This window comes from Oncorhynchus mykiss, chromosome 10 (genome assembly GCF_013265735.2).
Source record: "Oncorhynchus mykiss isolate Arlee chromosome 10, USDA_OmykA_1.1, whole genome shotgun sequence".
NCBI lineage: Eukaryota > Metazoa > Chordata > Actinopteri > Salmoniformes > Salmonidae > Oncorhynchus > Oncorhynchus mykiss.
The window spans coordinates 72604374-72629480 of NC_048574.1; the positions used below are offsets into that span (position 1 = coordinate 72604374).

A 25107-nucleotide genomic window follows, 5' to 3' on the forward strand; every position below is an offset into this window, starting at 1 on the left:
TGGTTGTTTTTAAAATATATAATCGATAATATATCAACCGCAAATACCTATCCAAACTCTGTTGCGCGAGCAAAACTCGTGACCACTTGACGCGATGTTATCGTTCTGGCTCATTTTTCAAAATAAAAGCCTGAAACTATGTCTGAAGACTGTTGATACCTTGAGGAAGCGAAAGGAAAAGGAATCTGGTTCATATCCCTTTAAATGGAGCAAAGGGAGGCTATGGAACATGGAGTTTTCAAAAAAGACACCACTTCCTGTTTTGATTTTCCTCAGGGTTTCGCCTGCAATATCAGTTCTGTTATACTCACAGACAATATTTTGACAGTTTTGGAAATTTTTGAGTGTTTTCTATCCAATACTACTAATAATATGCATATATTAGCAACTGAGACTGAGGAACTGGCCGTTTACAATGGGCACCTTTTCATCCAAGCGACTCAATACTGCCTCTGCAGCCATATAAAGTTCAGATAAGATAAATCATGAGTTAAGACAATATAAGATAAAACATGAGTTAAGACAGGATTAGATAAAACACAAGTTAAGATAAGATAAAACATGAGTTAAGATAAGATAAGATAAAACATTAGTTGTTAGTTAGTTTGTTTTGTGTGATAATGTCCGTTATTTATGTCCAAATGCCTCCTTTTGTTAGCGCGTTCGGTATACATATCCAAACGCTCATTCTGGGACAAAAACTTCAAAAAGTTATATTACAGGTCGAAGAAACATTTCAAACTAAGTACAGAATCAATCATTAGAATGTTAACATATAGCTTCAATAAAGTTCCAACCGGAGTATTCCTTTGTGTCTTGATGAGCAATGGAACGCAAGTGGATACCATGAGGAATGCGCGTGATCAGAAAATGGTTGACTGCCAGTCACCTGATAGATTCTGCTCTCATTCAGTCCCACAACACAGTAGAAGTCTCATTCAAATTTCTATAGACGGTTGACATCTAGTGGAAGCCCTAGGAAGTGCAACATCATTAATATCTCAAGGGGATTTCAATGGGAACTTTAGAGTGTTTTCTATCCAATACTAATAATAATATGCATATATTAGCAACTGAGACTGAGGAGCAGGCCGTTTACTTTGGGCAACTTATTCATCCAAGCTACTCAACACTGCCCCCCAGCCATAAGAAGTTTAAGACAATATAAGATAAAGCATGTGTTACGACAACATTGAGTGGCTTTGAGACAGGTGCTTAGCAGGTAGCCTAGCGGTTAGAGCATTGAGCCAATAACCGAAAGGTTGCTCGTTCGAATACCCGAGCCGACTGTGAAAAATCTGTTGATGTGCCCTTGAGCAAGGCACTTTACCCTAACATGCTCCAGGGGCTTTGCACCACCCTGTAAAACAACACATTTCACTGTAGCTATCCAGTATATGTGACAATGAAAGATATTATTTTGTAAATGAAGACTCAACACACATCTGCTCCCAACATTTCAACTCCTATAAATGTAGGTATTCATCATATAGGCCTTCATCAACATTGTTACAATAAAAACACACTTGGAGGCATATATTGCTTTGTCTGCGTCCCAAATGGCACCCAATTCGCTATATAGTGCACTACTTCTGTCCATGGCCCTGGGAAAAAAGTGGTGCACTACATAGGGAATAGGATGCTATTTGGGACGTAGGCTTAAAACTGGCGTTGACAGTCTGTGCAGATAAATCTGAGGTGCTGCTCTGCTGTTGTTGCTCACTGAGGGTCTAACGAGGCAATGAGGCATCTCAGTCATCGCTGCTACACACACTTTGCGTGGTAACCCAGCGCTGGAGTAATATTGACATAGCACTTGCCAAGATGAGAGAGAAAGATCAACAGGTATGCATGTACATTGTAGTCATTTAGCAGATGCTCTTATCCAGAGCGACTTAAAGGGGCAGTTAAGGTTAAGTGCCTCGCTCAAGGGCACATCTACAGATGTTTCACCTAGTCCGCTCAGGGATTCAAACCAGTGACCTTTGGGTAAAGATTCATTCATGGATATCATTTCAACAGTAGTGACGTAGTGAGATATGTGGGATGGTAACAGTGATAACACAGACAACTGTGTCAAATTACATTGATGTGTTTGAGCAAAACAGACCACACAACAGATCTTGCCATCATCTGGATACACTGATCGCAGAACACATAATGACTTGAGTCCAGTCCCTGTGGTGTTGAGGTCACTCATCTTTCTAGACATCTAGTAGTCCATTCAGGCCCTACGGTGTGGAGATTAGTCATCTTCATACCTCCTCCTCTTCCTCAGAGCCCCACGCAGGCTTCAAGATCGCCTTCAACATGTTCGACGCCGACGGAAACCAGATGGTTGACAAGAGGGAGTTCCTAGTGGTGAGTTACCCTTACTGCTCGCTTAATAAATAAAGAATTGAATTTGAATAATGCATTTAACAGTTTTATGTGTCAAGAAGATAACTGCTGCACACTGTTGATCTCACACATCATCTCTGTGCTCTCCTCTCCTCTCCTCTCTCTCCTCTCCTCTCCTCTCCTCTCCTCTCCTCTCCTCTCCTCTCCTCTCCTCTCCTCTCCTCTCCTCTCCTCTCCTCTCCTCTCCTCTCCTCTCCTCTCCGCTCTAGCTGCAGGAGATCTTCAGGAAGAAAAATGAGAAGAAGGGGAGGAAAGGAGATGTGGAGAAGTCAGCTCAGCTGGTAAGAGCAAACAAGAGGGAGAGAGACTATATTTGTGATTGTATGTATGTGTCATACATGTGTGTGTGTGTGTGTGTGTGTGTGTGTGTGTGTGTGTGTGAGCGTGTGCGTGTGTGTGTGTGTGTGTGTGTGTGAGCGTGTGCGTGTGTGTGTGTGTGTGCGTGTGTGAGCGTGTGCGTGTGTGTGTGTGTGTGCGTGTGTGTGTGTGTGTGTGTGTGTGTGTGTGTGTGTGTGTGTGTGTGTGTGTGTGTGTGTGTGTGTGTGTGTGTGTGTGTGTGAGCGTGTGCGTGTGTGTGTGTGTGTGCGTGTGTGCGTGTGTGTGTGTGTGTGTCGTGCATGTATGTGTTCTAGCTAATTTCCCCCACAGCAAGCGACAGGACCAGCCTCTCCCAACAGTACCTCTCCCCCCAAGTCAAACAACAATGTCTGTTTTATTGAGTTTCTGTTATGCTATTGAACATGTCTTTACAAAGAATTATACACCAAGAATAGATCATAAATCTGTCTTGCCTACTACTTACTAGAGCTACATACTGTGTACTAATACTACATACTATTTATAATGTTCTGTTTAGTGAAAACGAATGCAGTAAGCGACACGTATCAACATACTAGACTCACCTATACTGAGATCTAATGCGCAACCGTGTTGTTTCCCTCCATTGGTTTATTTTGGTAGCGCCTCCCCTTATCTCATTATCAGGTGAATATCAGCTGTTGTCAAACACACGCCGGTCTGAAAAGACACGTATCTCTCTCAACAGCATGCAGCGAATTCTACTAGTTAAAAGCCAAAATGAGTATGACATCCTGGCATTGAAAACTTGGAACATTTCATACACTATAAAATGTTCTATTTTCACATACCCAAAGTGCCTACTATTTATAACGCAGGTACGGGCATTTAGACACAGCCCACGTGTGTTGTACTTGTTATCAATACTGAATTGAGAGGTCATAGAAATCATATTTGAAGAAAAAAAAATATTTCTCTTACAGTATAATATGACATTAAAACATCAACCTCCAAGCATGTTCAGGAGTTGTTTTGTCGCCTTGTGCTTTCCCACACTTCACACACACACACACACACTACAGAGAGTGCATTCCGTTCACTTTGAAGTTAAGATCCCTCTCGCTTGCGTCAGGACCGGTGGGAGACGAGCAGAGCCAAAATGGCCTCCTTTCCCAGTGTTTTGTGGATGGGTGACATCTCCCGTAAGCAGCCCATGTGGCCCAACATAAACAAGACGATCTGATAGAGAGATAAGAGGGGATGAGAGGGGATTGTGGGAGTTTCTGTGGCTTTAGCTTCAGAGGGACCAGACACACTTAGCCAGACGGCTCCTCGGAGGGGCACAGCTGAGGAATGTTGTTTAAAGACTGGGTCCTAAATGGCACCCTACAGAGGTAGGATCTTCATTTGAGCCAGTTTGTTACAGCAGGAAAATAATCCTGCAGCAACAGGAAATGTGACTTATTATGTGGATTATAGTTAATGGCCATTTTTGTAGGGGTTGATACATTTTCCGTACGGGAAAATCAAGTCGGACATTTCAAAGTGGAAACACTACAATACACTACAAGTTTAACATTTCCTTCAGTTCTCCTGCAACAGTGTGATCAAATTAAGATCCTACATCTGTATTCCCTTTAAAGTGCACTACTCAATTTCCTATAGATGGGTTGTCTGAAAACGTCACGGAAATGATGAATGATGGTGATGAAATGATGATTCTGAAGGGTCAGATAGCGAGCAACAATGACAACAAGCTGCCATGTGGGGAATCGTGGGTTGTTCGTTTCTGTCATGTATTGTCATGTTGTGTCTTTCTGTCCTTTCCTTTCACCCTGTCTCCCTCTGCTGGTCGTATTAGGTTACCTTTTCTCCCCCGCTTTCCCCCAGCTGTTCCTTGTCTCCTCCTGACTACCTCGTCACCCCGTTTCCCACCTGTTCCCTTTTTCCCTCTGATTAGTCCCCTATATCTCTCTCTGTTTTTGTTCCTGTCCTTGTCGGATTCTTGTTTGTTGTGTTTCATGCCTGAGCCAGACTATCGTCATGTTTGCTGTAACCTTGTCCTGTCCTGTTGGAATCTGCCGGTCTATCTGAGCCTACCTATGTTTGGTTATTAAAGAAGCTCTGTTTAAGTTAGTTCGCTTTTGGGTCCTCATTCACTCACCGTAACAGAAGAATCCGACCAAGAATGGACCCAGCGACTTCGGATCCTCTCCACTCAGCCGTCGAGATCCAGGGAGCGATGCTAGGCAGACACGAGCAGGAATTGTCTGCTGCTCGACATGCCGTTGAGACCCTGGCCACCCAAGTCTCCAACCTCACAGAACAGGTTCACCATCTCCGCCTCGATCCACCGGCCACTTCCAGGGCTTTCGAATCTCCGGAGCCCAGAATCAATAACCCGCCGTGTTACTCTGGGGAGCCCACTGAATGCCGCTCGTTCCTCACCCAGTGTGATATTGTGTTTTCTCTCCAGCCCAACACTTACGCCAGGAGCACTGCTCGTGTCGCCTACGTCATATCTCTCCTTACTGGACGGGCTCGTGAGTGGGGCACGGCAATCTGGGAGGCAAGGGCTGAGTGTACTAACCAGTATCAGGACTTTAAGGAGGAGATGATACGGGTTTTTGATCGATCTGTTTTTGGGGAGGAGGCTTCCAGGGCCCTGGCTTCCCTATGTCAAGGCAATCGATCCATAACAGACTACTCTATTGAGTTTCGCACTCTTGCTGCCTCCAGTGGCTGGAACGAGCCGGCTTTGCTCGCTCGTCTTCTGGAGGGTCTCCGCGCAGAGGTAAAGGATGAGATTCTCTCCCGGGAGGTTCCTTCCAGCGTGGATTCCTTGATTGAACTCGCTATTCGCATTGAGCGACGGGTTGATCTTCGTCACCGAGCTCGTGGAAAGGAGCTCGCGTTCTCCGTTGCCCCCCTCTCCGCATCACTACCATCTTCCTCTGCCGGCTCGGGAGCTGAGCCTATGCAGCTGGGAGGTATCCGCATCTCGACTAAGGAGAGGGACCGGAGAATCACCAACCGCCTCTGTCTCTATTGCGGTTCTGCTGGTCATTTTGTCACTTCATGTCCAGTAAAAGCCAGAGCTCATCAGTAAGCGGAGGGCTACTGGTGAGCGCTACTACTCCTGTCTCTCCTTCAAGATCCTGCACTACCTTGTCGGTCCATCTACGCTGGACCGGTTCGTCAGCTTCCTGCAGTGCCTTAATAGACTCTGGGGCGGAGGGCTGTTTTATGGACGAGACCTGGGCTCGGGAACATGACATTCCTCTCAGACAGTTAAGGGAGTCCACGGCCTTGTTCGCCCTGGATGGTAGTCCTCTCCCCAGGATTCAGCGTGAGACGCTACCTTTAACCCTCACTGTTTCTGGTAATCATAGCGAAACCATTTCTTTTTTGATTTTTCGTTCACCTTTTACACCTGTTGTTTTGGGCCATCCCTGGCTAGTTTGTCATAATCCTTCCATTAATTGGTCTAGTAATTCTATCCTCTCCTGGAACGTCTCTTGTCATGTGAAATGTTTAATGTCTGCTATCCCTCCTGTTTCCTCTGTCTCTTCTTCACAGGAGGAGCCTGGTGATTTGACAGGGGTGCCGGAGGAATATCACGATCTGCGCACGGTGTTCAGTCGGTCCAGGGCCACCTCTCTTCCTCCACACCGGTCGTATGATTGTAGTATTGATCTCCTTCCGGGAACCACTCCCCCCCGGGGTAGACTATACTCTCTGTCGGCTCCCGAACGTAAGGCTCTCGAGGATTATTTGTCTGTAGCTCTTGACGCCGGTACCATAGTCCCCTCCTCCTCTCCCGCCGGAGCGGGGTTTTTTTTTTGTCAAGAAGAAGGACGGGTCTCTGCGCCCCTGCATAGATTATCGAGGGCTGAATGACATAACAGTTAAGAATCGTTATCCGCTTCCTCTTATGTCTTCAGCCTTCGAGATCCTGCAGGGAGCCAGGTTTTTCACTAAGTTGGACCTTCGTAACGCTTACCATCTCGTGCGCATCAGGGAGGGGGACGAGTGGAAGACGGCGTTTAACACTCCGTTAGGGCTCCGTTAGGGCACTTTGAATACCGGGTTCTTCCTTTCGGCCTCGCCGAAGCTGCAGCGCTTTCTCGGCTTCGCGAACTTCTATCGTCGTTTCATCCGTAATTTCGGTCAGGTGGCAGCTCCTCTCACAGCCCTTACTTCTGTCAAGACGTGCTTTAAGTGGTCCGTTTCCGCCCAGGGAGCTTTTGATCTCCTCAAGAATCGTTTTACATCCGCTCCTATCCTTGTTACACCTGACGTCTCTAGACAGTTCGTTGTCGAGGTTGACGCGTCAGAGGTGGGCGTGGGAGCCATTCTTTCTCAGCGCTCCCTCTCTGACGAGAAGGTCCACCCATGCGCGTATTTTTCTCATCGCCTGTCCCCGTCGGAACGTAACTATGATGTGGGAAACCGCGAACTGCTCGCCATCCGGTTAGCCCTAGGCGAATGGCGACAGTGGTTGGAGGGGGCGACCGTTCCTTTTGTCGTTTGGACTGACCATAGGAACCTTGAGTACATCCGTTCTGCCAAACGACTTAATGCGCGTCAGGCGCGTTGGGCGCTGTTTTTCGCTCGTTTCGAGTTCGTGATTTCTTATCGTCCGGGCTCTAAGAACACCAAGCCTGATGCTTTATCTCGTCTCTTCAGTTCTTCAGTAGCCTCCACTGACCCCGAGGGGATTCTCCCTGAGGGGCGTGTTGTCGGGTTGACTGTCTGGGGAATTGAGAGGCAGGTAAAGCAAGCGCTCACTCACACTCCGTCGCCGCGCGCTTGTCCTAGGAACCTTCTTTTCGTTCCCGTTCCTACTCGCCTGGCCGTTCTTCAGTGGGCTCACTCTGCCAAGTTAGCCGGCCACCCTGGCGTTCGGGGTACGCTTGCTTCCATTCGCCAGCGTTTTTGGTGGCCCACCCGGGAGCATGACACGCGTCGTTTCGTGGCTGCTTGTTCGGTCTGCGCGCAGACTAAGTCCGGTAACTCCCCTCCTGCCGGCCGTCTCAGGCCGCTTCCCATTCCCTCTCGACCGTGGTCTCACATCGCCTTAGATTTTGTCACCGGACTGCCTTCGTCAGCGGGGAAGACTGTTATTCTTACGGTTGTCGATAGGTTCTCTAAGGCGGCTCATTTCATTCCCCTTGCTAAGCTTCCTTCTGCTAAAGAGACGGCACAAATCATCATCGAGAATGTTTTCAGAATTCATGGCCTTCCGTCAGACGTCGTTTCGGACAGAGGTCCGCAATTCACGTCTCAATTTTGGAGGGAGTTTTGCCGTTTGATTGGGGCTTCCGTCAGTCTCTCTTCCGGCTTTCACCCCCAGTCTAACGGTCAAGCAGAACGGGCCAATCAGACTATTGGTCGCATCTTACGCAGTCTTTCTTTTCGCAACCCTGCGTCTTGGTCAGAGCAGCTCCCCTGGGCAGAATACGCCCACAACTCGCTTCCTTCGTCTGCGACCGGGCTATCTCCTTTTCAGAGTAGCCTCGGGTACCAGCCTCCGCTGTTCTCATCTCAGTTCGCCGAGTCCAGCGTCCCCTCCGCTCAGGCTTTTGTCCAACGTTGCGAGCGCACCTGGAAGAGGGTCAGGTCTGCACTTTGCCGTTATAGGACGCAGACTGTGAGGGCTGCTAATAAGCGTAGAACTAAGAGTCCTAGATATTGTCGCGGTCAGAGAGTTTGGCTCTCCACTCAGAACCTTCCCCTTAAGACGGCTTCTCGCAAGTTGACCCCGCGGTTCATTGGTCCGTTCCGTATTTCTCGGGTCATTAATCCTGTCGCAGTTCGACTTCTTCTTCCGCGATACCTTCGTCGCGTCCACCCGGTCTTCCATGTCTCCTGTATTAAGCCCGTTCTTCGCGCCCCCGCTCGTCTTCCCCCCCCCCCCCCCCATCCTTGTCGAGGGCGCACCCATCTACAGGGTCCGCAGGATTTTGGACATGCGTCCTCGGGGCCGTGGTCACCAGTACCTCGTTGATTGGGAGGGGTACGGTCCTGAGGAGAGGAGTTGGGTTCCCTCTCGGGACGTGCTGGACCGTGCGCTGATCGAGGATTTCCTCCGTTGCCGCCAGGTTTCCTCCTCGAGTGCGCCAGGAGGCGCTCGGTGAGTGGGGGGGTACTGTCATGTATTGTCATGTTGTGTCTTTCTGTCCTTTCCTTTCACCCTGTCTCCCTCTGCTGGTCGTATTAGGTTACCTTTTCTCCCCCGCTTTCCCCCAGCTGTTCCTTGTCTCCTCCTGACTACCTCGTCACCCCGTTTCCCACCTGTTCCCTTTTTCCCTCTGATTAGTCCCCTATATCTCTCTCTGTTTTTGTTCCTGTCCTTGTCGGATTCTTGTTTGTTGTGTTTCATGCCTGAGCCAGACTATCGTCATGTTTGCTGTAACCTTGTCCTGTCCTGTCGGAATCTGCCGGTCTATCTGAGCCTACCTATGTTTGGTTATTAAAGAAGCTCTGTTTAAGTTAGTTCGCTTTTGGGTCCTCATTCACTCACCGTAACAGTTTCAGCTCGTTTCATCTTGTTATTGATACCATGTCTTGTTTTGACTGGTCATGTCTATGCTAATATGGCAAAAATTAGCTACCTACAGTATCAGCTGTAACAATGTATTTGAGAGACAACAAGTGCTTATTGTGCAAATGTATTTATGTTTTCAATAACCACTGGAGACTAAATATAGTTTACATGTTGTCAACAGTCTAAGCCAACCACGTCTGTTTTGCCCCATAGTTGCGCACGCCTCGGTTTTGCTGCTAAACAACCGACCTTCTATATAGTGCACTACTTTTGCACCCTATTCCCTGTATAGTGCCCTCATTTTGACCAGAGCCCATAGTCAATATAAGTGCGCTTTATACAAATGTAGGATCTTAATTAGAGCTAGTTTGCTACAGCAGGAAAATAATCCTGCATCAACAGGAAATGTGAATTATTATGTGGATTATAATAAATATTTTTTTTGTAGGGGGTTGATACCTTTTTTGTTTGGCCAAATAAAGTCTGACATTTTAAAGTGGAAATTACGAACTTCAGAATCCTTTTTAAAACTCAAATGCAACTACAAGTTTGCACTTCCTGCTGTGCAGGACAATTCTCAGCAATTAAGATCCTACATCTGTTGGGAACAAGGGGCCATTTCAGACACAGCCCAGATGGTCTAATATGTGGTCCGCTGATCCTCCGTTCCCCTTCAATAACAGAATCAGATACGCTGTCTCTTTAACGTTAGGATAACGTTATGCTAATGGTGTGTGTATGTTAAGGTGCCATGTGAATGATACAATCATATGGTGCTATCTGTGACAATCTGACGGTATGTTTTGGGAGCTGTATTACCAGTGTGGCACGTTGTGAACACTTTATCCTTTACATCGTGGATGTCCCAAATGGCACCCTATTCCATATGTGGTGCACTACTTTTGACCAGGGCTCTGGGTCAAAAGTAGGTCACTTTCAAGGAAACAGGGTGCCATTATGGATGCAAGCGTGGTTTACTTTATTGTAGAAATATGACCTATAGAGAAGTAATACCTGTAGAGCACGTTGTGTTATGTTGTGTAGCTACAAGTGTGTTGGTTTACGGGAGCAGTACTCCTGTTGTGCATTTGAGCCAGTGTGTCTCTCCTTGCATGCATCTATTCTAACATGTGACCTTTCTCTTCTTCCTCCTCTTCCTCCTCCTCTTCGTCCTCCTCCTTTTTGACCGCATGCCGTGTCGTCCTCCTCCTCGTCTCTCTGTGTAAAAGAGTATGCAGCTCTATGGATATCAGGTTGCTCCCATCAACAGCGTATGTATCAACTCAACCGCGCCCGAAATGGCACCCTATTCCCTATATAGTGCACTACTATTGTCCAAAAGTATTGCGTTAGTGAATAGGGAGCCATTTCGGACACACCTGTGTACCTTTGTCCCTGGTCTAAACTCTGTATATCTAGATCTATAGAAATAGAGTGAAATAGATAGAAATCCATTGAAATAGACCTTCCTTGTGTTCTGGCTGTCTGTCATATTGACTGAGTGATTGATTGCGGAGGGGTGGAGGGGTGGTGGAGGAGTAACGATTCTAAGGGTCAGAGAGAGGGGCGTCAACAAAAGAGGATGATTTGATTTAGAATGACTAAGAAACACACTGGCTTAAAATAGAACCGGGGGGGGGGGCAAATAGTATGGATAGTAGAGTGAGCACACATTTTGAAGTAAGCACCTCAATAAAGTAAGCAGACTAGTAAGAACCCTGTGCAAATAAGATCACTCTAGTGATGTAATAACCCTATGAAGTAAACACAGTCCTTATGATGTAATCACTCTATGAAGTTAACACAGTCCTTATGATGTAATCACTCTATGAAGTAAACACAGTCCTTATGATGTAAGCACACTATGAAGTAAACACAGTCCTTATGATATAATAACCCTATGAAGTAAACACAGTCCTTATGATGTAAGCACACTATGAAGTAAACACAGTCCTTATGATGCAAACGCACTATGACGTAAACACAGTCCTTATGATGTAATCACTCTATGAAGTAAACACAGTCCTTATGATGTAATCACTCTATGAAGTTAACACAGTCCTTATGATGTAATCACTATGAAGTTAACACAGTCCTTATGATGTAATCACTATGAAGTAAACACAGTCCTTATGATGTAATCACTCTATGAAGTTAACACAGTCCTTATGATGTAATCACTCTATGAAGTTAACACAGTCCTTATGATGTAATCACTCTATGAAGTAAACACAGTCCTTATGATGTAATCACTCTATGAAGTTAACACAGTCCTTATGATGTAATCACTATGAAGTTAACACAGTCCTTATGATATAATAACCCTATGAAGTAAACACAGTCCTTATGGTGTAAGCACACTATGAAGTAAACATAGTCCTTATGATGTAAGCACACTGTGAAGTAAACACAGTCCTTATGATGTAATCACTCTATGAAGTAAACACAGTCCTTATGATGTAATAACACTATGAAGTAAACACAGTCCTTATGATGTAATCACTCTATGAAGTTAACACAGTCCTTATGATGTAATAACTCTATGAAGTAAACACAGTCCTTATGATGTAATAACCCTATGAAGTAAACACAGTCCTTGTGATGTAATCACTCTATGAAGTTAACACAGTCCTTATGATGTAATAACCCTATGAAGTAAACACAGTCCTTGTGATGTAATCACTCTATGAAGTTAACACAGTCCTTGTGATGTAAGCACACTATGAAGTAAACACAGTCCGGATGTAAGCACACTCTATGAAGTAAGTGTGTGCACTGTATAGGGAATAGGGTGCCATTTGAGACGTAGCCAGTGATAGTCAGTGTTGATTCCAGCTTAACCCATAGAGGACTCTCTCTCAGATCAATAGGCTGTCTACGTGGTCATGTTTAGACTATAGCCCTGTCTCTCACTCAGCCTTAATGCACATTTCCCTCCACTCACTGTGGGGGAGTGAAGGAGCATAATGGTCTATACTCAAACACAGCCCCAGAACCAGGCCACTGTCTGTCCCCCTATAGAGGAGCAGACGTCTCCCTCCTGTCACTAACCCGATGGACGACAGGCCAGTACAACCTGTGATGTTCAATGGCCGCCCCTGTATTCCCCTATAGACAGAGACAAGACAGGTGGCCAATCACTGTAACCCCTATAGAGAGAGACAAGACAGGTGGCCAATCACTGTATTCCCCTATAGACAGAGACAAGACAGGTGGCCAATCACTGTATTCCCCTATAGAGAGAGACAAGACAGGTGGGCCAATCACTGTGTTCCCCTATAGAGAGAGACAAGACAGGTGGCCAATCACTGTATTGGATGTGTGCTATAGATGAGGTTTCAACACTCTTCTGTTGGTTGTGCTTCAGTCTGTACACACATTGTGAGTAGTTTATACTTAACGACTTTACTTGAGTGAATTCAAAGTGATAGTCAAGCCACCGTGCTGTATCAGTGTCGGTTGACTGGAGCGAAGGAAAACGGAATGGAGTCAAATGATGTCTTGTTAAATGTCTGACTCATCTGAGGGAAGTGGGAGGTGGGATAGTTGTAAAACAATCCCCCTGTCTAGAAATCCAGTGTTGGATTGTGTCATTGCATCAAATCTCTTTGATACGATGACAAATCCTTCTACTATAATAGCGATATCACTGTGAGACTGGTCATTATTTAAATGTTACTGTGATCCGTCTTCTATACGATTAGCATAGCATCACTAAGGCAATCCCTCCGATTTTGTGATTAAATCTTTCATTTGGCCTTTGATTGATTGTCAATTTCAAACGAGATGGAGAGAAATGATCATGGTCGTTCCTTCATTTCATCCTCTCTTCCCTCCTTCAGTTGTCCTCTGTTTTTCTTGTACGATGTTTGTGCTTCTGGTAAAAACTCCTGCAGGTGGTTAAAAAAGACAGTCGTCAGTTTGTGGCCCGGAGCTATTGGGACGTTCTGAGGCGCGGCGCCAGTCAAGCCCTGTTCTCAGACCTGGCAGAGGTACACCTGTCCTCTGTCCACCCTTCCTCCCTCGTTTCTTTCTCCCCTCCTTCTTTTCTGCCATCTATCCCTCCATCATTCGCAGCCTAGATCCATTTAGCAGTTCTCAGACCTGGCAGAGGTATACTGGTCCTCTGTCCATTCATTCGTCCATTTGTGTCTCTCATACCCGACCATCTCTCTCTTGGTTTCTAGTGGTTCTTTTAGTCACTTGATCCCATCCCACCTTTGACTGGAAAAGGTCAATACTCTTCCCTTGGCTTTGACCCATCCATCCATAGCCATAGGACAGCTCTGTCACTGTGTAGTCTATTGTTTTTTCTCTATTAGATTCTTAGATTCGGATGTTGTGTTTTTGTTTTGTGGTTATAAAACCTATTTGTTTCTCTTGTGTTTCATGCTTATCGATGTTACCTCCCGCCACCTCTCTGTGTTGGGTCCTGGTGGTTGTTGTCCCCTGCATGTCAGCCCCCGTTTGTCAAGAAAATACAGTTAGAAAACGTTCTTAGCATAAAATACAGTGACGACCTGCTTAGCTACAAAGTGTTATACCAAAACAACATCATCATTCTAGCACCGCACACACACACACACACACACACACACACACACACACACACACACACACACACACACTTTAGATCATTGCCGTCCGTCTACAATTGAGCACGGCTGACTTGGCAGTCCAGTGTTTCTCAGCCTGACGACTTGTTTGGCAGCCTATTTGTTGGCTAATAGGTGGCTAGCAGCGGAAGCAGAGGAGAGACAATAACACTGGGAGACTGCAGGAGATCATGGAGATGACCTGTATTTACATAGACTGAACCCTTTCATCTAGAGGCTATCAAAGAGAGAGGGAGAGATAGAGAGAGAGAGGGATAGAGAGAGAGAGAGAGGAGGGATGTGTGTTTAACTCCTATTCAGGTTCTCTATCATGATGAGTCTCCCATTAGGCCCCCTGTGTTTGTCTGTGTCAGAAAGGACTGTCTGGCTGGCTGACTCTCCAGACCTCCAATAACAGGTCTAATGTGTTATTCAGGAGAGGGAGGGAGGGATGGGAGTGAGCGAGAGAGAGAGAGAGAGAGAGAGACGTTTTAGGGGTTGACATCAGTAATCACTGTTTTTCACCTCTGTTCTGAGATCAAAGGCCACAGCGGGGACACACACACACAAACACACACACAAACCAGGTGCTGACTCGCACGCCTGGTGGGCGTGATAACCATTATGTCGTCGATAGCGATGAGCTCACATACTCGCGCTCCCCAGCTTCCAGGAACCGAGAGGTGTCAGGTCGTGATCTCACTCTTCCAGGAGAGAGAGAGGGAGAGAAAGAAAGAGAGAGAGATGGGTGGTAGAAAGGAGAAGAAGTAAACACGTGTATTGTCTAGTCTGGGCGCAAAGAGAATGTGTCATATAGGGGCTTGCCTTTTGAAGAAGAAGCTAGTCATTTCACCATATATATTTTACAAGTTTATTCCTTTTGCAAAAATAAACACATCCTCAAACCACAGATGCCATGAGATATAAGAAGTTGTACGTTTTATAGGGAAGCCACTTGAAGAAGATAGTCCGTTTAAGTATGACAGAGTGATACTTCATTTCTATGTAAAGCTATACAAAACAAAAATATAAACACATGTAAAGTGTTGGGCCAATATTTCATGAGCTGAAATAAAATATCCCAGAAATGTTCCATACTCACAAAAAGCTTTGTTCTCTTAAATGTGCACACATTTGTTCATCCCTGTTAGTGAGCATTTCTCTTTTGCCAAGATAATCCATCCACCTGACAGGTGTGGCATATCAAGAAGCTGATTAAACAGCGTTGTCATTACAAAGGTGCACCTTGTGCTGGGGACAACAAAAGGCCACTCTGAATTGTGCCGTTTTGTCACATAACACAATGCCACAGATGTCTCAAGTTTTGAGGGAGCATGCAATTGACTGCAGGAATGTCCACCAGAGCTGTTGCCAGATAATTTAATGTTAATTTCTCTACCATAAGCCACCTCCGATGTCGTTTTAGAGAATTTGGCAGTACATCCAACTGGCCTCACAACCCCAGACCACGTGTAACTACGCCAGCCCAGGACCTCCACATCTGGCTTCTTTACCTGCGGGATCATCTGAGACCAGACACCCAGACAGCTGATGAAACTGAAACGCATTTCTGTCTGTAATAAAGTCCTTTTGTGGGGAAAAACCCATCCTTATTGGCTGGGCCTGGCTCACGAGTGGGTGGGCCTATGCCCTCCCAGGCCACCCCATGGCTGCGCCCCTGCCCAGTCTTGTGAAATCCATAGATCAGGGCCTAATAGATTTATTTCAATTTCATGATATCCTTATATAAAATGTGTCTAAGTAAAATCCAAAATTGTATGTTGCGTTTATATTTTTGTTCGGTATATAATTAGTGTAAGAATCTAAAAGTTACACAACTGAAACAGACTGATAAGTGTTAGTTAGTTTTTACAGTGACATAATGCTACTAAACATGATTTCCTTTGAGAGACACTGACTCGTCCCTATACAGCATGTGAAATAGACCTATCCTTACATGATTTCTCCATTATCTTTTAGTTGCATTGTTTTTAAATTCCATCCCTGGGGAGTACATTTTAATTCTACACAGTATGATGTTTCCAAACAACATCTGGCATCGGCCGTCAAAAGTGCCTTCATTTGGGCCGTCAAGCGGAACGATGACAATGTCTCTTCTTTCAATTCTGTTCTTTTTTCCTTTGAATAATTTTTCCCGTTCCCTGGTGGATTAGGACTTTAGACTAAAGGTATTAGACATTTGCCAGCCTGGTCTCAGATCAGTTTTATGCTGTCTTGTCACAGTTGACTCAACCTTGGCGAGACAGCACGGACTGACCTGGGACCAGTTTAATTAGCCGTATAGCATCGTGAAGCTACTGCTGAATCTGAACTTGGCTGAATGCAGTCTCCCCCTATGGAGAAGGATATGATGAGAGTTTGCCAATGCCAGTTACACTCTGCCTTCAGCATGACGCCGGATTGGTTGGATTGGGGGAAGGGTGGGGCATGGCGGGGAGAGGGACCAAACCTATTGGCCCATTTGGTTTTTATATCAATCATCGATCGATATCGCCCTCTATGGGCCCTTGGAAGCTCAGACAGGGTTCCTCGGGATTTGGCCTGTATCCGTTATTATGTGATAAAGCCCAGTCATATAAACACCTTTTTCTGAATTATCCCCTCCTACACACACACACACACACACGCCGATACACCCCCCTTCCCCCTTTTCCGGAATTTTCCGACTCCCCGGGATTAAGGTAGTGTTAAACAGCGGATTACAAAACCGCGGTAAATACATAAACATCCCAAATACACCCTAATTGGTTTCAAATATCCCAGATCCCTTACAAAGCCCACGCAGAAGAGAGGGGAGGGATATTTTGTACACAGAGAGAGTGGTTTAGAGGGCAGAAAGAAAGAAAACGTGAAAGAATTCAGAATTACTTCAAAGATACCTAATTATGTTACAGTCTTTTAGAAAAAGGTGGAATCTTGCTCACATTCTTGTGCACATTTCTGTTGGGTTTTCTGTTCTGCTGTGGTTTTCTATGTGTGGTGTTTGGGGGTTTGAACAGAAATGCATGGGATGTGGTGGCATATGTGCCTGTCTCAGCTAAAATGACAGTGTGTCGTCTGTCTCCTCCGCTCTCTCTCTTTCTCCTCCTTCTCTCTGCGTGTCTACAGGCATGTCTTTGTGTGTGTCTGTCTGTCCGTCTGTCTATAGCCTTACCTGTCTGTGTGCTCTCCTGTCCTGTCTGTCACACTGTTGGCTGCAACACTACCATTTATCAGTCTGGGCTGCACAGGAATATCCGATCTACACACCATCCGATAGCCCTAATCCAATATGTCTACTAACAGCTATAACACACGGATGGTTTGGAGATCAGTGGATCTGTGCAGGTGCTGCTCAGACTCAAGCCTTGTTGTGAACACTTGGTGAAGCTGATTGATTTACTGTTGTTGTTGTTGCCCCGTTGATGCACCTCACATGCGACTGGCTGGTTGTTCGGTACGATGGCTGCCATCTTGGATTCATGACCCCATCCACACGGACCGGTCCCCACTCCTCATTCAATCAGAGAGTGTGTTGTATGTCAGTCACTGCATTGTTTTTCTTTTCTCCCTGTCCCCTCTGCCCCTGTCTGGCCAATGGGATGTCAGCGTGCGGAGGAGGGTATGATGATTGACACCACACTGCTGGTGCACTTCTTTGGGAAGAAGGGGAAGGCGGAGCTGACCTTTGACGACTTCTACAGGTATCGCCATGCCGATTAATTGATTCATCGTAATAGAGCCCTATAAAATGACGTTCTGTGGAACATAGTTAATCTACTCTGTCACTTGTTTCAGTTTTACTGCTCTCTCATACTCAGATATAGTATTCAGTTACTCTCACACACATACTGCACTACCATAGACACATACTGCACTACCATAGACACATACTGCACTACCATAGACACATACTGCGATACCATAGATACATACTGCACTACCATAGACACATACTGCACTACCATAGACACATACTGCACTACCATAGACACGTACTGCACTACCATAGACACGTACTGCACTACCATAGACACTTACTGCACTACCATAGACACTTACTGCACTACCATAGACACTTACTGCACTACCATAGACACATACTGCACTACCATAGACACTTACTGCACTACCATAGACACATACTGCACTACCATAGACACGTACTGCACTACCATAGACACATACTGCACTACCATAGACACATACTGCACTACCATAGACACTTACTGCACTACCATAGACACTTACTGCACTACCATAGACACTTACTGCACTACCATAGACACGTACTGCACTACCATAGACACATACTGCACTAGACACATACTGCACTACCATAGACACATACTGCACTATCATAGACACTTACTGCACTACCATAGACACTTACTGCACTACCATAGACACTTACTGCACTACCATAGACACATACTGCGATACCATAGACACATACTGCACTACCATAGACACATACTGCACTACCATAGACACTTACTGCACTACCATAGACACTTACTGCACTACCATAGACACATACTGCACTACCATAGACACATACTGCGATTCCATAGATACATACTGCGATACCATAGACATGTACCTTCTCTCTGTTACTTGGTCCTCTCTCTCTCTCCCAGGTTCATGGATAACCTCCAGACAGAGGTTTTGGAGATAGAGTTCCTGACCTACTCTAAAGGCATGACCACCATCAGTGAGGAGGACTTTGCCCGCATCCTGCTGCGTTACACCAACGTAGAGAACATCAGCAGTTACCTGGACAACGTCCGCCAGAGCATCCCTGACGAGAAGGTAGAGGAACACACACACATGAGAAGGTAGAGGAACACACACACATGAGAAGGTAGAGGAACACACACACATGAGAAGGTAGAGGAACACACACACATGAGAAGGTAGAGGAACACACACACACACATGAGAAGGTAGACTACATCTAGAACCTTGAACCATAGCATGACACGAGTGTGGTCAAGCACTCTATAATCTACTTTCCCCTCCCTCCCTCTCTCCCTCCCCCCCTCTCTCTCCTCCTCTTCATCCCTCTCTCCCTCTCTCTCTCCTCTCTCCCTCTTCTACTTCCACATTTCACAAAGTGTCTCTGAGTAGGAATGTTTAACTACGATCAGTATAGCCTTTTAGCTCATAATGAATGAGGTTATAGGGCCAGGTGGGGTCCTGATCCTAGATCAGAACTTCTACTCTGAGATTCTTTGAAGAAACAGGCCCTGTACTGGTCTGTCTCTCTCTTTCTTCCACAACCCACACTTTCTGTTCACCTCCCTTTACTCTCTCACCCCTTTAACCTCCTCGATGTCTCTCCCATCACCCCACTCCCCCTCTCAGCCCTTCCTGCCCCACCTGACCCCCTGACCCCTATTCCCCCCTCCTACCCTCTATATTTGTGTTCCCACCTTGTCATGGTCCTCCGGGCATTGTGTTTTCTTCTCTCTACACCTGAACGCACCACTGGCCCATCAGTTAGATCAACTAGAGATAGTGAATCCGTTACATCTGACACTTACACCTGACAGCCAGTTGTAAGGACCAGTGTAATCTGACGGGCCAACACCTGAAGGCCAGTTGTAATCTGACGGGCCAACACCTGAAGGCCAGTTGTAAGGACCAGTGTAATCTGACGGTCCAACACCTGAAGGCCAGTTGTAAGGACCAGTGTAATCTGATGGGCCAACACCTGAAGGCCAGTTGTAAGGACCAGTGTAATCTGATGGGCCAACACCTGAAGGCCAGTTGTAAGGACCAGTGTAATCTGACGGGCCAACACCTGAAGGCCAGTTGTAAGGACCAGTGTAATCTGACGGGCCAACACCTGAAGGCCAGTTGTAAGGACCAGTGTAATCTGACGGGCCAGCTCTGACTCACTCACTGACTGACTGACTGGTTCTCAATGGCGCTGACCCCATTGCCCTACTCCTATGTGTGATAACTGTTGATTGATCGACAAGCCAGTGTGTTGTGCTCTGTGTCGTATACAAAGACTTTGAGTTATCTGGCTCTAGCTAGCTAACGCTTTGTTGTGTTCATGTGGAGTTGGATCCAGTGTAAAGTGACGTTTTTGAGTAAAGTGTGTATACCGGCACTTTCTGCTCCTACATTTTTTTCTCTGATCGATTGTTATTATATAATGCAACACTTTCCGTCCCTTAATGGCAAATCAATGTGTGTAATGTACAGTAGAGCCTTGATCTGCATGAACAGCACGTTGTGAATCTATCGGTTTGGATACGCATCAACACACCCCACAGCCAAGACGGTATGTTCTGCCTACACTGCACTTTGCTTCGAAAACTTCCCAAGTTATTTAACCAACCGTAGGCTGCATGAAGATGGAAAATGAAGTTCTGCAGTGTTTTTGTCCTCGTGTTCATGCAACATTCTTCTTGTGTTTTATCTTTCCACGCTCTGGCAGAGACAACAGGTTTGTCCCTATTCCCTAATGATGAGACGAATCATCTTCTTAGCACGTCCTGTCTGCTCTGCCTCACTGTTGTCTTGAGTCATTTTTGAACGGACCCCTGGTTCTTCACCCACCCACGCCCGATCAAATCAAATCAAATGGTATTAAAGCAGGTGTAGACCTTACCGTGAAATGTTTACTTACCAACAATACCGTTATGAGGAAATAGAGTTAAGAACATTTTGACTAAATAATTAATCAACTAAAGCAACAACAAAAAAAGAACACAATAAAAATGATAATAATGAGGCCATATACAGGAGGTACCGGTACAGAGTCAATGTGCCGGGGTACAGGTTAGTCCAGGTCATTTGTACATGTAGGTAGGGTTAAAGTGACTTTGCATAGATGATTAACAGCGAGTAGCAGCAGTGTAGAAACAAAGTCCGGGTGTGTATTTGATTAATTGTTCAGCAGTCTTATGGTTTAGAGGTAGAAGTTGATACATACCTAAACACGATGTCAAAAGATTTACAAGTCAGCTCAGTCAATTAGCCCACTCAAGATGAGTTTCTCATACTGTTGGTGGGCCGTACAGTTTTAACTGAAGCAATTAGTGGACCTGCATCTTATAGGTCTACTTCCAATGCAGGTGTTTTCCTGAATACACCTCGTTAGGTAACCCACTCAGTTCAACAAGTCCACTGTCAGCCAGGCATTCTGCCGTACTCATCCATTCATCAGAAGTCTCAGTAAGAAACGTAGACGCCCGTTGCTTTGCGGTGTCGTACATGTAGACATCCATTAGTTAGTGGTGGTCGTTCCATTGAGCTAGCAGGCTGGAGCCCAAGGTTCCACAGGAGGTGAAGGCATGCTCCAGTGACCTCCAATAGTCTTTTCTAGATTACTCTATGGCCCAGTCTGTCTGTAGGTATCACTGGGGTGGCTGGCTCCTGTCTGTTTGTATGGAGGCTATCGGGTTCACAGGGCATCAAAGGAGGACCAGGCAGGTAAGAGCCACTCGCCCGGAATGGATTTGTTGACCGCGCAGACAGATACACACTGGCACACACACTCTGTTTGTCTAAGGCATTTTCCACATCGTTACATATCTCCCACTTTAAGTTCCAACAGGTCCTAGTTAGTCAGACGGTTAAGCACTTCCCTGTCTGTTCACACACACTGTGCTGGTTTAGAGAGCATTGTTCGCTACTGGTCTGTGTTTGCTAGCCTCAGCAGCAGGCTACCTGTGTTAGCTAACTGGTTTTGTGAAGGAGATTACTTGTGGAGGTTGAACCTTAGCAGCAGGCTACCTGTGTTAGCTAACTGGTTTTGTGAAGGAGATTACTTGGGGAGGTTTAACCTTAGCAGCTGGCTACCTGTGTTAGCTAACTGGTTTTGTAAAGGAGATTACTTGGGGAGGTTTAACCTTAGCAGCAGGCTACCTGTGTTAGCTAACTGGTTTTGTGAAGGAGATTACTTGTGGAGGTTGAACCTTAGCAGCAGGCTACCTGTGTTAGCTAACTGGTTTTGTGAAGGAGATTACTTGGGGAGGTTTAACCTTAGCAGCAGGCTACCTGTGTTAGCTAACTGGTTTTGTAAAGGAGATTACTTGGGGAGGTTTAACCTTAGCCGCAGGCTACCTGTGTTAGCTAACTGGTTTTGTAAAGGAGATTACTTGTGGAGTTTGAACCTTAGCAGCAGGCTACCTGTGTTAGCTAACTGGTTTTGTAAAGGAGATTACTTGGGGAGGTTTAACCTTAGCAGCAGGCTAACTGTGTTCGCTAACTGGTTTTGTAAAGGAGATTACTTGGGGAGGTTTAACCTCAGCCAAGGGTGTTTAAAATGAGGAAACTTGGTGAAAAGGAAGAAGGAAGTTCCACAGGTCGGGCTTGTAGAGAACCCCCACCAGGATGTTTCCATAGCAGAATTTTGTATGTGAAATAGACTGGTGTTAGTCACCACTTCAGAATGCCTCTCTGTGTTGTCATCACTAGGCCACGTTTACAGTCTCTCATCCCAGTGGAGGCTGCTGAGGGGAGAACGGCTCATAATAATGTCTGGAACGGAGCAAATGGAATGGCATCAAACACCTAGAAACCATGGAAACCATATGTTTGATCCCATTCCACTGATTCTTCTCCAGTCATTACCACGAGTCTGTCCTCCCCAATTAAGGTGTGACCAGCCTCTTGTGTCTCATACCTTTCTTTTATTCTTTGTTTTAGTGTGATGCAGCTAGGGGTGAAATGAGTGATACCTACCTCTTGTGGAACCTTGGGCTCCAGCCATCAAAGCCAATAGCTCTGTTAGATCAATGGAACGACCACCACAAACTAATATAGGTCTTCTTTAATTACCCCTCTTTCTCCCCAATTTCCTGGTATCCAATTGGTAGTTACAGTCTTGTCGCATCGCTGCAACTCCCGTACGGACTCGGGAGAGGCGAAGGTCGAGAGCCGTGCGTCCTCAGAAACACAACACAGCCGCACTGCTTCTTGACACAACGCCCGCTTAACCCGGAAGCCAGCCACACCAATGTGTCGGAGGAAACACTGTACACCTGGTGACCTGGTCAGCGTGCACTGCGCCCGGCCCACCACAGGAGTCGCTAGTGCGCGATGGGACAAGAACATCTCTGCCGGGCCAAACCCTCCCCTAACCCGATGACGCTGGGCCAATTGCGTGCCGCCCCATGACTCTCCCGGTCGCGGCCGGCTGCGACAGAGCCTGGACTCGAACCAGCCTTAGACCACTGCGCCACTCGGGAGGCCCATAACTAATATATGTCTACATGTTCCACACTGCAAACCAGTGTGTGTCTACGTTTCTAATAATGAAGTTTGATTTTCAAGGATGAAATCCCAGAAAGCCTTGCGTTGTGAAACTTGTGAAACCTGTGAACCTCTATTTTTGCAGTGGCGCTGCACAGATGATCAGCTCTCACAACGTCTGCAGAAGGAACCACTCAGGAACCACATTCATAGCTGATACACAAACGTATTAAATGTGTAGCATGGGTGTGTCATTCCCGGGCCTAGTCCCTACAGTCAAAGGGGCCAAAGTTGCATGGGTCAAAGGTCACATGATCATACCATCGTCACCAATTTGACCATCATCACCAATGGGTTTGAGCTTGAAGCATCCCCCCCTATTCCGAGAACTGCAAGAGCTGTCTGTCACTCCGTGTCCATTAAAGATTGCTCTGTGTGTCACACTTATATGGGATCCCCTGTCTTTTTACTTCACAGGGCATCACCTTCGACGAGTTCCGCTCCTTCTTCCAATTCCTCAACAACCTGGAGGACTTTGCCATCGCCATGCAGATGTACAACTTTGCCAGTCGCTCCATTGGCCAAGGTAAGCCTCCATTTTAGGATTTCATATCTGTGGAGATATTTCCCTTTCGCTCAATAGTCTCTTGTGAATAATGGATGTAGGTTACTTTTCTCCTCCGTCTTGTTCTCTTTTTTGTATCCCCCTCTCTTCCTGTCTCTCCCATCTGTATCTTGTCTCTGTCTTCCTCTATTGCTTTCCCACCCCTTCTCCCTCTCTCTCCCCTCTATATATCCCCCACCGTGCTCTCTCTCTCTCTCTCTCTCAGATGAGTTTGGGCGGGCTGTGTACGTGGCCACGGGCCTGAAGCTGACACGCCACCTGGTCCACACCATCTTCAAGATCTTTGACGTGGACCACGACGACCAGCTGAGCTACAAGGAGTTCATCGGCATTATGAAGGACCGGCTGCACCGCGGAGGGAGGGTAGGGACAGAGAGAGGGGAGGACTGAGGTAGAGAGAGAGGGAAAGGGGAAGGGAGAATTTGGGTGAGAGAGGGGGGGGGTGAAAGTAGGTAAGGTGGGAGGGAAAGGCGAGAGAAGAAAGATGGATAGAGAGAGGGAGAGAGAGAGAAGGATGAAGAGAGAGAGGGGGGGGGTGGAGGAGAGGTATGAAGAGTGAGAGATAGGGAGAAAGTGAGAATGATCTAGTTTGGTTTTCCATCAATAGAAATTTGACATGCTCTCATTTTATTTTATGTTACACTTGGACAATGTAATTTGATTCTAGCTTTTGACTGTTAACTTTAGTCGACAGCCATAAAAGTGGTGGCAGTTTTAAGATCTTTATCTAGAGCAAATCTAGTTACACAGTTATATGGAGGTCTGTAGTGTTGTAAATGACTACCTTCCCTGCACTTCCAAAGTATTTTACTGCCACCTAGTGGTATGTGAAGTTAAACAGTTACAATTGTCATCATGACTAGGGCCCAGAGTTTTTCCTAGTCAGATAAGGCATGTGGTCAGAGAAAACTCCTAGGCCCTACACATGACAGTTGCATAATCAGGAAATAGGTATGAATTCATTCTAATACTACGGCAATCAATCGCTCTTGAACGGGTCCTACGTTGATGTCCTATGCATGGGGTCTTGAGTCTGAAATATTACTGTTCAATTTCTTTTGGCCTCGTCGTCCTGGCTTCCCTTTTGACTAACAGCATCCCAATACCCCCTCCTTCTATTTCCTCTCTCTCTCGCTTTTCCCACCCTATCTGTTTCTTCCACTCTGCTGCTCACAAACCCCAGGGCTACAAAACCGCAGAGCGATTCACTTCCTTCAAGTCCTGTATGAAGAAGGAGCTAGCTGGCAGATAAGTATTACCCACAATCCACTCATCTCTTATCTCATCTATGACCTATAACCTCTGACCTAATCAAATCTGATTTTCATTTAATTTATAACCTCTGACCTATTCTCAATGGACCTGCGAACCGCAGCTCTGTCTGTCTCGATGACCTATAACCTCTGACCTATTCTTAATGGACCTGC

General features: G+C 46.1%; 1 protein-coding gene across 5 annotated transcripts in view; it reads left to right on the plus strand.

Annotated features, from left to right (window-relative positions):
- LOC110534793 (calcium uptake protein 3, mitochondrial-like) overlaps positions 1-25107 on the plus strand; it is a 50632-nt gene that overhangs the window by 23563 nt on the left and 1962 nt on the right. For 2 of the 5 annotated variants that reach the window (XM_036933871.1, XM_036933875.1), the window contains 10 exons: positions 2279-2361; positions 2610-2681; positions 10477-10518; positions 13144-13239; positions 17452-17546; positions 18483-18654; positions 20294-20302; positions 23533-23641; positions 23886-24043; positions 24864-24928. In XM_036933871.1, the coding sequence (XP_036789766.1) occupies positions 2279-2361; positions 2610-2681; positions 10477-10518; positions 13144-13239; positions 17452-17546; positions 18483-18654; positions 20294-20302; positions 23533-23641; positions 23886-24043; positions 24864-24928 (901 nt within the window). The remainder of the gene's footprint in view (positions 1-2278; positions 2362-2609; positions 2682-10476; positions 10519-13143; positions 13240-17451; positions 17547-18482; positions 18655-20293; positions 20303-23532; positions 23642-23885; positions 24044-24863; positions 24929-25107) is intronic. The other 3 variants (XM_036933872.1, XM_036933873.1, XM_036933874.1) reach the window with 3 other exon arrangements.